The following is a 16,665-nucleotide window of genomic DNA, read 5'->3' on the forward strand; positions in this document are numbered from 1 at the left end:
TGATCTACAGTACACTCAATTGCTCCTCCAAAGTCATTGCACTTTCCCCACTGTTCTAACCCTCAATGTCCAGTGGGGGGGTTTGACTCTACACCAGACTGTGGCCAGGGGTCGATCACTCCCTGCTAATCTATGTCAAAGCCAAAAATGGAAGAATCCATCTCTAACTGCATTATCATTTCTCTACTGTTGAACTTTACCCTTCTACATCCAATTGGCACTTAAAAGTATTATGGCCATCCACAAGCAGCAAACTAATGGGGTCTGTAGCAACTCATAATGTAATAACGGCTCATAATGTAATAACGGTTCATAATGTAATAATTTAAATGTAATAAAAACTCATAATGTAATAATCAGCTCAAAATGTAATAAAAAAATGAGCGCATAACGTAATAACATATTTTTCTATCTACTTATATAAAGGGCGAATTGCTACTTCCGCCACTGACGCCCACAGCCATTCCATTCATTTGAACCTCTCGCCTGCTGAGGCCATACCCACAGCATTGATTTCGACTAAACACAACAACTACATCTGACATCTCACCACAACACCAGCCACAACGTGCACGCTGAATTTACGGGTGGCGTAGGGTACTTCTCATTGCTCACTACACATTTTCCACCTCGCGACATAATTAATTCTACTCACCACATTACGACCACACCGGACGGGGAAACACTTTCGCACCGTTTACCGTCAGCACAACTGAACGCCGACGGCCACAGCCGACACAACACGAAGCGGCGGCCATTGAAATCAGCGGTCTTCACTCGCAACATAATGTCATGATACTGACCATGATATTGATATGATACTGACCATAATTAACCATGATACTGGCCATGATACTGGCCATGATACCGACCATGATACTGACCATGATACTGACATTAAACTGACCATGATACTGACCATGATACTGACCATGATACTGACATTAAACTGACCATGATACTGACATGATACCAACCATGATACTTATATGATACTGACATTATATTGACATGATACTGACCATGATACTGACCATGATACTGACATTAAACTGGCCATGATACTAACCATGATACTGACCATGATACTGACATTAAACTGACCATGATACTGACCATGATACTGACCATGATACTGACCATGATGCTGACCATGATACTGACATGATACTGACCATGATACTGACATGATACTGACATGATACTGACCATGATACTGACCATGATACTGACCATGATACTGACCATGATGCTGACCATGATACTGACATGATACTGACCATGATACTGTCATGATACTGACCATGATACTGACCATGATGCTGACCATGATACTGACATGATACTGACCATGATACTGACATGATACTGACATGATACTGACCATGATACTGACCATGATACTGACCATGATACTGACCATGATACTGACATGATACTGACATGATACTGACCATGATACTGACATTCTACAGACCATGATACTGACCATGATACGTACATGATACTGACATTATACCGACCATGATACTGACCATCATACTTGCCAGGAAACAACAATTTGAGCCGTTATTGTCTCCGCCAGGCCGAAAGGCATGGCGAGAGAGTATGTTTTACACCTGTCCGTCCGTCCGTCCGTCCTCTATTTTTGTGCACGCACATGCACGCGCGCTGCATGTACGTGGGCCTCACGTGAAACTCCCGCGGGGAGGCCCCGCGATTCTGCGTTACGCCACTGCTATTATGACATGATAATGTCAGGCTGCCAGCCCTACCTCCTGGTCCACAACAACCACATTAATCTTATGATATTATCATATTATCTAATAATGTGTCATGATAATGGTAGTGCCAGGCTGACAGCCCCACCTCCTGGTCCACAACAACCACGTTAATCTAGCCTTAAGGTCCTTACACACCGGCGAATATGCGAATATACGCAAAATTCGGACTCGTTCCGAATAATTAAAAGACGCTTTTTCGCTTCGCGAAACTGATGTGGACGCTTGCATTGACTTTATAAGGTTTTAAAAAAAACCGTATATATTCGCATGAAGAATTCGCCCCGGTGTGTAAGGACCTTTAGGCTTTAAGCCTTGGATCAAGACTATCATAGATGTATTGTATCGATGTCTGTCTTTTACTTTCGTGTCTAGTTTGGCCTGCACCCCCCAGCCAGTGCGTCCTGCACTTTCACCAGTAAAGCCCGTACTTCTCCATACATGTACAAAACAAATATATAAGGTTCTTACCCGGTTGTTCCAAATGTTAAGTCACGCTTCGGAGTCTTTGCGCAATGTATTAGTACGTATTTCTCAATAAAGAAGTGTTTTAATCCCGTCTGTGGCCGAACGCCATTCCCCCCCCCCTGGTTTACTTCCTATTTACAGTGAGTGTAATTCCGCCTTTCACCGGATGCGTCCCGTCACTACTACTATACCACCCCTTGAGGGGTGCACCCCCCCATTTCTAAACCCCCCCACTCATACACACCCCCATTCCGAAACCTCCCCCCCCTGGGGGGGTTTAGGAATGGGGGGGTGCACCCTTTCAGTTTTAATCACAGGTTAAGGATGTTATCGCAGATTTGTTAAGCAATGCTTAAAATGAACAACACAACTCTAATTAAAATAAATCCTAGATCAACAAGTCCTTGATTGGTCCTAAACTAAGCTTTATTTAACCCTTGTTGGTGCTCATTTCACTGTGAAATGGAATAGATTAGATTCAAAGTGTCCCTATTGTCATGATATGTTTACATTGTCAAAGCGAGTCAAATAAAACAATAAATAAATAAATGTACAGTCAGTCTGTCAGGTTGTTCACATCAACATGTCTCTTTCTCTATTAACTGCTGATGTTTAATAAAATAATAATCTTGATTGGCTGTTGAGTGAATCAGGAAGTGAAATACAAGTTTGGGGAGTTTCCAGTGAGAAGCTTCAAACAACCGCACGCACGCACGCACGCATGCACGCACGCACGCACGCACGCACGCACGCACACACACACACGCGATTTTAGCCTCTGTCAGTAGGGGGGGGGCAAGATAGGAGGAGGAGGGGAGGGGGGGGGAGACAAAAGCTATGGAACTCTAGACTGGTATTATTTTAAACTATGGAATTGGAAATAAAAGACCATATTCACATGGTGGCCATTTTAGCATTTTGCATTGAAGAAACAGGGTGGCATTTCATTAACTTAATAGCAAAATGGCCACCGTGTGAATATGGTCTTCAGAGACCACACCCCCTTGTCACCCTGCATAATAATACATAGTGCAAATGTAGTGCAGTGCAGTGAGCTGGGATTGAACCCGAGGCTCCCACTCGCCAGTCCGACGTGTTACCAGTCATGCCAATAGCGCTGAGCCCAATTGGTAGGTATTTTGCACGCCCCTTCTCGCTACTATGACTGTGGGGGCTACACAGAGTAGACCAGTGGAGTGCTCCAGCATTTTATTTGGGTTTTCTCTTCTGAAGTGACCAGATATTTTACTTTCTGATTCAAGTTGTCCCCCTTTCTTTCTTTCTTTCTTTCTTTCTTTCTTTCTTTCTTTCTTTCTTTCTTTCTTTCTTTCTTGTGTTTCTCTTCAACAGAATCAGAATCATCTTTATTGTCACATCAAAGGTTAAAGGTGTAAAGAAGTGGGTGAAATTATTTTTAGTGCAGCTCCATCGTTTTAGTTATTTTCAGAAAGAGAAAGAAAAGAAGACGGGGAGAGGGCAAGGAGAGAATAAAAGATGAATTAAACAAAGATATTTACAGACAGTATGTACATGAGGTTAGACATAAGGTGCATAAGGTACGGTATGTACATGAGGTTAGACATAAGGTGCATAAGGTACAGTATGTACATGAGGAGACATAAGGTGCATCAGCAGCAGCTATACTGTTCATGATATGTGCAATAATCCAGACTGTCCTCTTTCCAGAAACAGATGATGTAACATCATATCTTTAATCTGATTGGCTGATTCTTCTGAACTAAAGAACGAGTCCTCCTTCATTCTCTTTCAGACTCCAGAACTTCTCTTTCAGTAAACATCTGTTTATTCTCATCTTTGTATTCTCATCTGTTTATTCTCATCTGTTTATTCTCATCTGTTTATTCTCATCTATTAAATTCAGTTCAGTTTTGATCAGTGATGATAAAGATTACAGCCACCCTCCTCATCCTGTCCTCTGTACTTCATGTCAAAGCATCCCAAGAAGTAAGTAAATTATATTTATGTTATTATATAATATATACATGTATATCTACGTTTATAAACCAAATATGAACGATGCACAATACAAACAAATGACACGCACGCACGCACGCACGCGCACACACACACACACACACACACACACACACACACACACACACACACACACACACACACACACACACACACACACACACACACACACACACACACACACACACACACACACACACACACACACACACACACACACACACACACACACACACACACACACACTTTGATCACATGACCAGTGTGTTTTTAAAGACATTTGATGGTTTCAGCAGTGAGATGTAATGAGGCTTGGATTGATGTTTAATGAACATGAACAGCATTTTACCAGTGACGCTGAACACACACACACACACATGCACGCACGCACGCAGACAAGCGATTTTAGCCTCTGTCAGTAGGGGGGGCAAGATTTTGTCGGAGGGGGGGGGTGGGGAGGAGGGGGGGGGGACAAAAGCTATGGAACTCTGACTGGTATTATTTTACACTATGGAATTGGAAATAATAGACCATATTCACATGGCAGACATTTTTGCATTTTGCATTGAATAAACAGGGTGGCATTTCATTAACTTAATAGCAAAATGGCCGCCGTTTGAATATGGTCTTCAGAGACTGCACCCCCTTGTCACCCTACATAATAATACATATGTGCAGAGTAGACCAGTGGAGTGCTCCAGCATTTTATTTGGATATTCACTTCTGAAGTGACCAGATATTTTACTTTCTGATTCAAGTTTTCCCCCTTTCTTTCTTTCTTTCTTGTGTTTCTCTTCAACATAATCAGAATCATCTTTATTGTCACATCACAGGTTAAATGTGTAAAGAAGTGGGTGAATTATTTTTAGCGCAGCTCCATCGTTTGTTATTTTCAGAAAGAGAAAAAAAAGAAGACGGGGGGAGGGGCAAGGAGAGAATGAAAGATGAACTAGAAAAAGTGCTCCTCGGAGCACAGGTCTCCGCCAGGTCAGGTACGTTATTGTGGCCTCCTGTTGGCGCTATAATAGGCCAATGTGAAAAGGGTGCCATTTATTCTTAGGTCGTTCACGGCAATCGGACACTGCATTCATGATTTGAGGCATTTTGTTCCAAAAATTTGTTTTGCTAAATTAGACCTGCTGGTGGCGCTATAATAGGCCAATGTGAAAAAGGTTGGCATTTCTGTCTTGGCCTAGTGGGAATGTGTTTGTGAAATTTCACGGAAATCGCAAGCTGCGTTCATGATTTGAGGCATTTTGTTCAAAACGGACCAATCCTGCAAATTTTGGAAGCAAACCTTAGCCAATGAGGATGGAATATGTGAAATCGGACAGATCCGTGTTGATCACATGACTATAGAGATACTGTGTACCGATTTGCATGACGTTTGGATAAAATCTGTAGGAGTAATGTAAAAAAATGGGCTTTGCACAAATCGGCCTCCAGGTGGCGCTATAACAGGCCCATGTGAAGATTTTGAGGCAGAGGTACTGAATTGGCATCCAGGGAGTGTGTGTGCACAGTTTCGCAGCGACCGGGCCAACGGTGCCAGAGATTAGCTGCTAACACACGGACAGGACACACAGACACACACACGGACACACACACGGACACACGGACGGACGGACGGGGGGTAAAACATACTCTCTCGCCATGCCTTTCGGCCTGGCGGAGACAATTAAACAAAGATATTTACATACAGTATGTACATGAGGTTAGACATAAGGTGCATAAGGTACAGTATGTACATTAGGAGACATGAGGTGCATAGACATAAGGTGCATAAGGTACAGCATGTACTTGAGGTTAGACATAAGGTGCATAAGGTACAGTATGTTCATGAGGAGACATAAGGTGCATAAGGTACAGCATGTACATGAGGAGAAATAAGGTGCATAAGCAGCAGCTATATACTGTTCATGATATGTGCAATAATCCACACTGTCGTCTTCTTGGAAACAGATGATGTAACATCATATCTTTAATCTGATTGGCTGATTCTTCTGAACTAGAGAACGAGTCCTCCTTCATTCTCTTTCAGACTCCAGAACTTCTCTTTCAGTAAACACCTGTTTATTCTGATCTGTTTATTCTGATCTGTTTATTCTCATCTGTTTATTCTCATCTGTTAAATTCAGTTCAGTTTTGACCAGTGATGATGAAGATTACAGCCACCCTCCTCATCCTCTCCTCTGTACTTCATGTCAAAGCGATCCCAGGAAGTAAGTACATTATATTTATGTTATTATATAATATATACATGTATATCTACTGTTATTATATAAAACCAAATATGAATAATGCACAATATAAGCACATGACACACACACACACACACACACACACACACACACACACACACACACACACACACACACACACACACACACACACACACACACACACACACACACACACACACACACACACACACACACACACACACACACACACACACACTTTTACTACCTGTATATACAGTATTGGATCTTGAATGTTGGTCCAAATACAAACATTAAAAAAGATGTTAGGAACTGTTGTTGTGACATCATGAAATAAATCATTCTGTATGAATTACTTTCATAATAAACGTTTGACAGGAAGCTACTTTTAATATCCAACCTTTCACTTCATATAAGAACAAAACATGCAGTGGTGTAAAGTAACTAATTACATTTACTAAAGTACTGTACTCAAGTACAATTTTGAGGTACTTATACTTTATCTTTACTGGAGTATTTCCAATTTCCAGTACTTTTACTTCTTCTCCACTACATCTCACAGGCAAATATTGTACTTTTACTCCACTACAATTATTTGAAAACTTTAGTTACGAGTTACTTTAGATCTGCTATTTTCAAACATTTTCGTACTTTTACTTTGGGTATTTTAAGTACATTTTGATACCTATACCTTTGTACCTATACCTTTGTATTTTTTAAAATTCCAGACAGTAACAGAGTACTTCTAAATTGCAGTATTGATACTTTTACTTAAGTAAAATATTTGAGTACTTTTTCCACCACTGCAAACATGATTGTTTAACATGATGATTATGTGTTATTGTCACTGTGAAGAAGTTTGTTGTTGAATTTAATTTCATCTTTGTTTTATTTCCAGTGTTCCATGAGGACATTTATGTCTGTGGCTGTTCAGACACAGTTAAAGACCCATATAAAGAGGACATGTATGCACTGGATGGTGAAGTGTTGGCGTACGCAGACTTCAACAAAGGGAAGGTGGTGGAGCCTCAGCCTCCGTTTGTAGATCATATGACCTACCCTGCAGGAACTTATGGAGAAGCTTTGAATCAGCAGGGGGTCTGCAAAGCCAGCCTGGACATCGTTCGCACTGCCTTGAAGAAACCACCAGTGAAAGGTACATGAATACTATGAACACAATAGTTATTAACTAAAACGGTTGAATATATTTAACATGAATGAAAATGTTTAAACATGTATATTAAGCATTTATGGTGAAATATTTTCTAAATAATATGTATTTCTAGTAAACATGAATATGTGCTCAAGGAGTACAGCCTGAGCTGTAGGTGAGGTGTAGATGGTACAACTATGTAGATGCAGTGGTGTGTTCTACCGTGTTACACTATATACGTAGTATACTGTAAAGATTTTCTTTTTGAAGCGTATAGCATCAAAAAAGCGTCTGAGGAAGCGTATCCAGTGTTGATTTGGTGAATCTATCTCTGGTGGGACACTATTTTAAAGAGGTCACGCACACGTGGCTTAACACCTACACTACAGTTCACACAATGGACAATTGATATGCATCTAGGCTCATTCCTATGTTAATTCACCTGGTGTGACACCCGGCAGTCGGCAGCCTTTGTTGAGGTGTGAACTTAAGGGTTGTTTTAATCGATGCATGTGCGTGTGCGTGCTCCTGCTCAAAAGACTGGTGGGACGGCGTGTTACCGCGGCCCATGACCAATGACCACTGAGCGTATCTGATACACTTTCATTTCTTTATTTGGATTTTAAATTAAAAGACATATGAATCATGTCAAAATCCAAGATAATACGATTATACAACAGTTACCATCAAAATGTTCCTGTGATTCATGAATTAAATTACAGAGGTGAGTAACTAAGTACATGTACTCAAGTACTGTACTTATTTACAATTTTGAGGCATTTGTACTTTACTTGAGTATTTCCAATTTCCAATACTTTTACTTCTACTCCACTACATCTCAAAGGCAAATATTGTACTTTACTCCACTACAAGTATTTGAAAACTTTAGTTACTAGTTACTTTGTTTATTTTGATTATTATTACAAAACATACAGTAATCACTTCAGCCATATAGGCCATTTGAAAATAGCCGATCTACAAGCTCACAATGCGTCACTGATCACGATTTGATGCATTGTGAGCTTGTAGATCTGCTATTTTCAAAAGATTTGTATACATTTCAAAACTTGAAATGGGACATTTGGTATAATAAGTACTTTTACTTTTGGTACTTTAAGTACATTTTGATGCAAATACTTTTGTGCTTTTTACTCAAGTACATTTTGAATTACGGACTTTTAATTGTAACAGAGTATTACTCTATATTGTAGATCTGCTATCGGCTGGGGGTGGGCGTGGCTTATCACCTTGGGGGGTTGGTTTGAAGCTCTGGGCATGGCGTTTAGGGTTAGTTCAGATTTTTTGAGTATTTTCTGTAGGAAATACTTACCATTAATGTAGTGGTTGCAAAGGTATTAATTGATTGCCCGAGTCCCATGGTCAGAGTTATGGTCCGGTTCTGATGAATATGAAGTAGTTCCGGTAGATTAATAGATTTGGTGGGGGCCACTCATTAAAAATAAATTAATAAAAAAACTAGCATCATTTGTATTGTTGACCTATTTCTACCATATATTGCAGGTTTCGTTCAACTCCGACCCCTCTGTCACATGGTACTATTTTTTGTGTCCAGAATCACTGCGCCGCGGCAGCCTACTCACTCACAAAATATATGACAAAAAAAATAGTACCACGTGACAGAGGGGTCGAAATTGAACGAAACCTGCACTATATGGTAGAAATAGGTCAACAATACAAATAACGCAATTTTTTTTTATGAATTTATTTTTAATGAGCGGCCCCCACCAAATCTACCAGAACTACTTCATATTCATCAGAACCGGACCAGAACCGGACCAGAACTCGGACCGGGTCTCGGGAAATCAATTAATACCTTTGCAACCACTACATTAATGGTAAGTATTTCCTACAGAAAATACTCAAAAAATCTGAACTAACCCTTTAACACCTTGGGGGGTTGGTTTGAATCTCTGGGTATGGCCTATCACCTTGTGTAATCATATTTGAACTCGGGACCTCCCAAAATAATCATATTTTTGTGTGCTTGTAGATCGGTTATTGTCACAACGTTTGCCTCTCTCTTATTCATTTGACAATTTGGCCAATTTGCTATTAAAAAGGTCTTAAGTCATTAAATTGTCACTTTATAAATGTGCAGATACCCTGTATCCATTTATACTGCAAGTTGGTTTGTTTACTGTTGAGTGAGAAAACAATGTTACCTATTAAGCTAATCATCTGGGGACCCCAAAAAAAGTTATCTGAGGACCCCCCAGAAGTCAATGCACTCATTCAATTATTTGAATTGAATGATGATTTATTTGATACATTTGGGGGTTATATAAAATATTGCAATTTAAATTCAAAAGCAACAGTCTAGTGTTTTCGTTTAGGATTGCAATGCAGGCTTTAATTACAGTATAAATAATGACTTTTATTTGTTTAATATAACTCAGCTGATAGTTATAATGATTGACCTGGTATCCTATAGTTTCTTTGAGGCTCTACATTGTTCTCTCTACTCTCTACTTATGTGACTATTTACCTTGTTTGCTGACTAGAGTCAGTGGTGGGAAAAGTACTCAAATGTTTTACTTAAGTAAAAGTATCAATACTGCAATCTAGAAGTACTCTGTTACAAGTAAAAGTCCGGAATTCAAAATGTACTTGAGTAAAAGTGCAAAAGTATTGGCATCAAAATTGACTTAAAGTACCAAAAGTAAAAGTACTAAAATGTTTGAAAATAGCAGATCTACAAGCTCGTAGCGCGGCACTCGGTGCCGCGCTATGAGCTTGTTGACAGACAGACAGACAGACAGACAGACAGAAAGATAGAAAGACAGACAGACAGACAGACAGACAGACAGACAGACAGACAGACAGACAGACAGACAGACAGACAGACAGACAGACAGACAGACAGACAGACAGACAGAGTCCTTGTTTACTCAGCCGCCCTAGACAACTGGACACATAGAGAAACAAAACTTAACTGGTAGCTCTATCACATTGTATTTAAGATATTCAATATACATTAAAAACATTTTAATGCCAGATTTCACATCCTGAACCTATTTTAGACTTTCTGTAGTGACATATTTGGCCGATAGGGGGCAGTTAGCCTAGTGTTGATATTATATAGATGATAATAAAACTGAACATTAATGACATTTTTAATTGTCTATTTCCAGATGGATATGTGTTCTATGAGACTCACCGCTGTGTGTTTAACTCCAGTGAGCTGAAGGACATACAGTACATATACTCATGGAATTTCGATGGTGATGAGCTGCTCAGGTGGGACAGTAGAGTAGATCAGTGGGTTGGATACATTGAGCTTGGTGTGAAGAACGCAGAGCGCCTCAATAAAGATCCTGGAGCACTGGCTTATAGGAGATCACTACGAGAGGCAGGCTGCAAACACAACGCTGAGATCGACTACTCCTCTGTTCTGAACAAGAGAGGTGAGCTGATCTCAGAGCAGCACTCAACACTCATCACCTCATAAACTATAACATGAAATCACATGATTCTATTCAGAGATGATTAATGGTGTTAATATTGATCTGATACTAAATCTGTACTTAATCTGCTGACAAACATTTCAGATCCTCTTAAACACTTAAAGGAGTAGTTCACCCCAAAAATGACTTATTTTCTATCAATTACACCCCATGAAGCCTTGAATTCATGGAGATTTTTTTAGTTTTTGTCTCATTCCCAGGGTTGAGCTGAAGGGGGTGCTACGGGGGGTCGTCGACCCCTTAGTTCCCAGGCTGGGGGCTCGCGCGTGCTCCACATGCACGAGCTCCACATGCACGCGCGAGCACTCGCCGTCAGCCGCCCGCGAGCCTTCAATCATTAACACAACAACGCACCGTCAGGGGCGAGCTATATTATACCTCTATGGGGGCGAGCCGTCTTTAACACCTTTAACAATGGCCTCAACCTGGCTGCTTTGCATAACATTAAAGACATGGAGTGTGAAAGGGTTAATCGCTTAGCAGAGGACAAGAGCTAGTAGCCTGCCAGACACTCACAAACTTATCCCTGTCTAGCTCTGGTCCATAGCGTTAGAAGGAGTTCTCCTTAACGTTATGGTACTTTCGATTCTTTCCCCTCGCACCGCGGTAGCGCAGCCTCTCGTCTGTAGTAAAAATAAAAAATACACTTTTGGTACTCACCAAAACAAAGACGGTTTAATGGAGTTGAAAGCCTATTCTACTAAGTGGGAACACTGTGAGCCCCCACCTCACGTCTAAAATACACTCTTTGGCCAGAAAAGAAAATATTTCACCGGAAGGAAGAATCTGGTCAATAGGAAAATTCCATTGACCAGATCTGTAGAGGGCACTGTGGAGTAACGAAGTATTTTAGACGTGAGGTGGGGACTCACAGTGTTCCCATTTAGTAAAGTAGGCTTTCAACTCCATGAAACCGTCTTTGTTTTGGTGAGTAGCAAAAGGGTATTTTTTACTTGTTTTAAAAAACACTGTTTTAAAAGCAATGTAAGTCTTAAAAAAAAATGAAAATATAGCCCCCTTAGTTAAAAAATCCACAGCTCACCACTGCTCATTCCTGAGACAATAATTTGATTACCGGTGGAAAGATGCTGATGTATCCGGTAGGAGACTCAAAGGAGACTCTTTGAGTCTCCTACCGGAGAGACCGTCGGTCTATCCTAACACGCTGTCACGCAGTGGAAATAGCAGATCTACAAGCTCACAACATGTGGTGTCACCATCGTACACCGAGTATAAATGAAACATATAGATCTATTTCTGAGTGTTTTCACCCTCATATAATGACCTGCCTAAAACAGAGACGCCAGGATTAATGTTTTTAAATGAACTTTAAAAAGAACCATGCAGGCTAAAACACACCTCTATACACTTCATTTCACCACCTGATTTTATATTTTAATTATTGTCTTTACTAGTTTGTTTTGTATGTTTTTAATCACTTTAGTAATATTTTACAGGATTATGTTTATTTATATATTGTTTTGTTTGTTTCTACTCTAGTTCATTTGAACTATTTTCATTAAATGATATTTAATGGTTTATTGTTGTTTATATAAAGCACTGTGTAACTGTGAATTATTCAATATGTTTAAATTAAATTATATAAATGAATTCTACTTTGTAGAAAACTGTACAGTAGGGCTACTCTATGAAATGTTATTCTTTGGTGCCATCTGGTGGCCAAACACTGACACTTACTTTGATATGCTACAGTACCGTGCCTATATAAATCACCAACATAGACCCTGAAATTGATTATTGATAAGGCCATGTTATTGCCTAATGTGTCCAGTTCCACATATAAAACATTTTACCATTCAATTAATCTTTGAAAAGTTAAAAAATAAATGACAACACACCAGGGTATAAATTGTTGTGATTCAGTCACTCCAGTAGCAACACATGTTCCCCATAGATTTTGCATAAGCCTGCAAGGTCATCAAGGCTAGGTCTAGTGCTACAGTCTTCAGATTATGGTGGTAGATTGGGAGTGAGTCTGCAGCTCTAACTGCAATGGGGAGTTTGTTCCACCGTTTGGGAGCCAGAAGGGAGAAGAGTTTAAGACTTGTGGAGCGTTGTCCAGGGTGTTTTAGAGAAGTAAAGGGAGTAGAGTCTAGGACGTGTGGAGTGTTGTACAGGGTGTTTTAGAGAAGAGAGTAGAGTCTAGGACGCGTGGAGTGTTGTACAGGGTGTTTTAGAGAAGGGAGAAGAGTCTAGGATGTGTGGAGCGTTGACCAGGGTGTTTTAGAGAAGGGAGTAGAGTCCAGGATGTGTGGAGTGTTGTCCAGGGTGTTTTAAAGAAGGAAGAAGAGTCTAGGATGTGTGGGGCGTTGACCAGGGTCTTTTAGAGAAGATTCAGAGTGAGCGGGAAGGGGTTGTAGGGTTGGATCAGGCTTGAAGATATGGGGGTGTCATACCTTTGGTTGCTTTGTAGACCAACATCAGTGTTTTGTACTCTGTGAGGGCAGCACGTGGGAGCCAATGGAGGGAGAGGAGAACAGGGGAGAGCCGGGAAACGTTAACATTTTGGCTGTTTGAAGACCAAGTGTGTTGCGGCTTTCTGGATCATTTGGATCTTATTTGGATGATATACAATTATTAATGATAATGACATGTTCCTATGACTGGTATTTAATAATAATAATAATAATAATAATAATAATAATAATAATAATAATAATAATAATAATAATAATAATAATCATATTTTTTTAGGAGTGGAGCCCAAAGTGAGACTGAAGTCAGAGACTCCCCCTCGTCGTGGTGAACACACTCACATGCTGAGGTGCAGCAGCTACGACTTCTATCCTAAAGTGATCCTGGTGACCTGGTGGAGAGGTCAAGAACCTTTGACCTCCGGTCTCTCCTCTACCGATGAGCTGTCTGATGGAGACTGGTACTACCAGTACCACTCCTACCTGGAGTACACACCCAGGTACACACCTAACAGACACCTATACATAGAAATACACACCTAATAGACACCTATACATATATTCTTAAAAATAAAACAAATGGCCCATTAATTGGTAGGCTAATATTAAGTGTCACACACACACACACACACACACACACACACACACACACACACACACACACACACACACACACACACACACACACACACACACACACACACACACACACACACACACACACACACACACACACACACACACACACACACACACACACACACACACACACACACACACACACACACATCCCTCACGAGTTTATCACCAGTCCACTCCAGACACAACCACGCAGCAAGCTCGTCGTCGTGCACGCATGACGAACGCACACAGAGACCGGTGCGCAAGTCTGCTATACATGAATACACACACAGGAATACGCTATAACGTATCCCGTTACTAAGTAAAGCGGAGGAGAGCCCAGCGGGGCATTCACGCTCCTACACAAAAATAGTCAAACAAAATATTAACAAAGATCAACGGATCAATGTGTCGAATCGCGGCACATTTCAGCGTGTAGATCGGCTACTACTACTGTGTGTGTGTGTGTGTGTGTGTGTGTGTGTGCGTGTGCGTGTGCGTGTGTGTGTTTGTGACACTATTAGCCTACCAATTAATGGGCCATTTGTTTTACAGATCAGGAGAGAAGATCACATGCATGGTGGAACATCCCAGCCTGACCGCGCCTATCAAGATGGACTGGGGTCAGTTACTATAAACTAGTGTAATCTACTGTCTAAATAGCAGATATAAGCCTTGGGATGTGCATGAGCATGGCATTGTTAAAGAACTTTACCACTTTTTTTGTAGATATGAAGTCATTGCTGATGGTCAGTTGAAAGAAATATAGTTCATTCATTCATTCCACAACCAGATACAGTTGAAACTCCACAGACTACGTCACTGGGTGGTGGATTAGACTAGGCTTCTAAAAAGAGAGCAATAGGCCTCATGCAGGAAACAATTTAAGAACACATTTCTTCTTGTTCTTATCCTTGATTTTCTTCTTATTTTGTTATTGTGGGGGATTCAGTAATATTTTCTTACTTTGCTCTTCTCTTAGGTAAGAGCATATTTTAAGAGTGGTCAAGAGCGCTCTTATACTGACTGAGATAAGAGTCCACATATTGTTTGTCCAATGCTAGAAAGCAGGCATTTTACATTTGAGAAATATATAAAATGCATGAATATCAAGCTCCTAGTCTGAGCTTGTATATCTGCTATTTTTTTTAAATTGTGAACATTTGTGCAATTTTTTTGCACAAATGTTCACGAATATTTGTATATATTTTTAAAGTGAACATTTTTAACTGTCAAATACTCTCAACATACTGTATGTCATAATTTATCTGAAAAAAACTAGACTTTTCAAAAATAGCAGATCTACAAGCTCATAGCGCGGCACCGAGTGCCTCGCTATGAGCTTGTGCCGCGCTTTTATGAGCTTGTATATGCTATGTTCTTTTTTTATCGTGAACATTAAGTGCAAATCTTTGAATACATATATTTTTTAAAGCGAACATTTGTAATTGTCAAACGTCTCTCAACAGTCTTAATTTTTCGGAAAGAAACTATTATTGCTATATCGGTGGTGCTCAAACTTTTTCTTGTCAAGGACCCCCAAAATGTTATGTTTTTGGCCGCTGATCCCCATCAAAATATGGTGTTCCAGGGACCCCCCAGAAGCAAATATTTGAGTTAAAAATTGTTTAAAATGTTTTTATAAATTATATTCAAAGATTTGCACAAAAGTTCAAGATTAAATTAATAGCAGATCTACAAGCTCGTAGCCTATGAGATTATTGATTTGATAAAAACAGATAAAAGACCAGATTGATTTGATAAAGCAGATCAAAGAGTCATCATGTTTTTTTCAATGTGAAAACAAGACAATTTTCTTAGACAGAACAAGCGCTGATGTTCTTTTTTACAAACTGCCTCACAGTTCTGAGTCTATGACTCTGTCCCAAGATACTTTCTGCACATTCCACAGCCTGGTTTATAATCATCATAGTAAAAGGTTGATTCATGTCTTCTAAAATCTATCATCATATCCTTTGTTTTGGATGTATTTAGCTCTAAGAAGGACATGTCACATCAGGTGACAAACTCCTCAAGGACTGGACCAATAGGGTTGGACTCATTATTACTGAACAGACTCACAATGACTGTGTCGTCTGTTTATTGTTTATTGTGTTTGGTTGTTGTAGCTTATTGTCAGATGACTCCATGTCAGAGTCTGTGAAGAACAAGGTGTTTTAATCTACTGATATGATGATGATATTTGTATTGTCAGATGACTCCATGTCAGAGTCTGTGAAGAACAAGGTGTTTTAATCTACTGATATGATATGATATGATATGATATGATATTTGTATTGTCAGATGACTCCATGCCAGAGTCAGTGAAGAACAAGGTGGCCATGGGAGCATCAGGTCTGGTTCTGGGTCTGGTCTTGTTCCTGTCTGGATTCATCTACTACCAGTGGAAGAAACGAGGTGATTAGCATGTTTAATTAACATGTTTAATTACAACCCTAATGTTGCTGTGTTGTTGTGTTATTGTGTTCACATGTATGCATTTTA

The 16,665-nt window shown here is 40.0% G+C and overlaps 1 protein-coding gene across 14 annotated transcripts in view; it reads left to right on the top strand.

The window, feature by feature from the left end:
* Positions 1–3,629: 3,629 nt before the first annotated feature.
* Positions 3,630–16,665, top strand: part of LOC308088179 (H-2 class II histocompatibility antigen, E-S beta chain-like) — a 47,605-nt gene continuing 34,569 nt past the window's right edge. For 3 of the 14 annotated variants that reach the window (XR_013933426.1, XM_080432575.1, XM_080432571.1), the window contains exon 1: positions 6,340–6,466. Coding sequence is in view for 5 of the 14 variants with exons in the window: in XM_080432574.1 (XP_080288700.1) it covers positions 6,400–6,466; positions 7,365–7,622; positions 10,772–11,044; positions 13,820–14,039; positions 14,716–14,783; positions 16,465–16,578 (1,000 nt within the window). In the remaining 9 variants the exon portion in view is untranslated. The other 11 variants (XR_013933425.1, XM_080432566.1, XM_080432567.1 and 8 more) reach the window with 9 other exon arrangements.

The sequence above is a fragment of the Gymnoscopelus braueri genome, assembly GCF_963280865.1.
Source record: "Gymnoscopelus braueri genome assembly, chromosome: 7".
NCBI classification, from domain to species: domain Eukaryota; kingdom Metazoa; phylum Chordata; class Actinopteri; order Myctophiformes; family Myctophidae; genus Gymnoscopelus; species Gymnoscopelus braueri.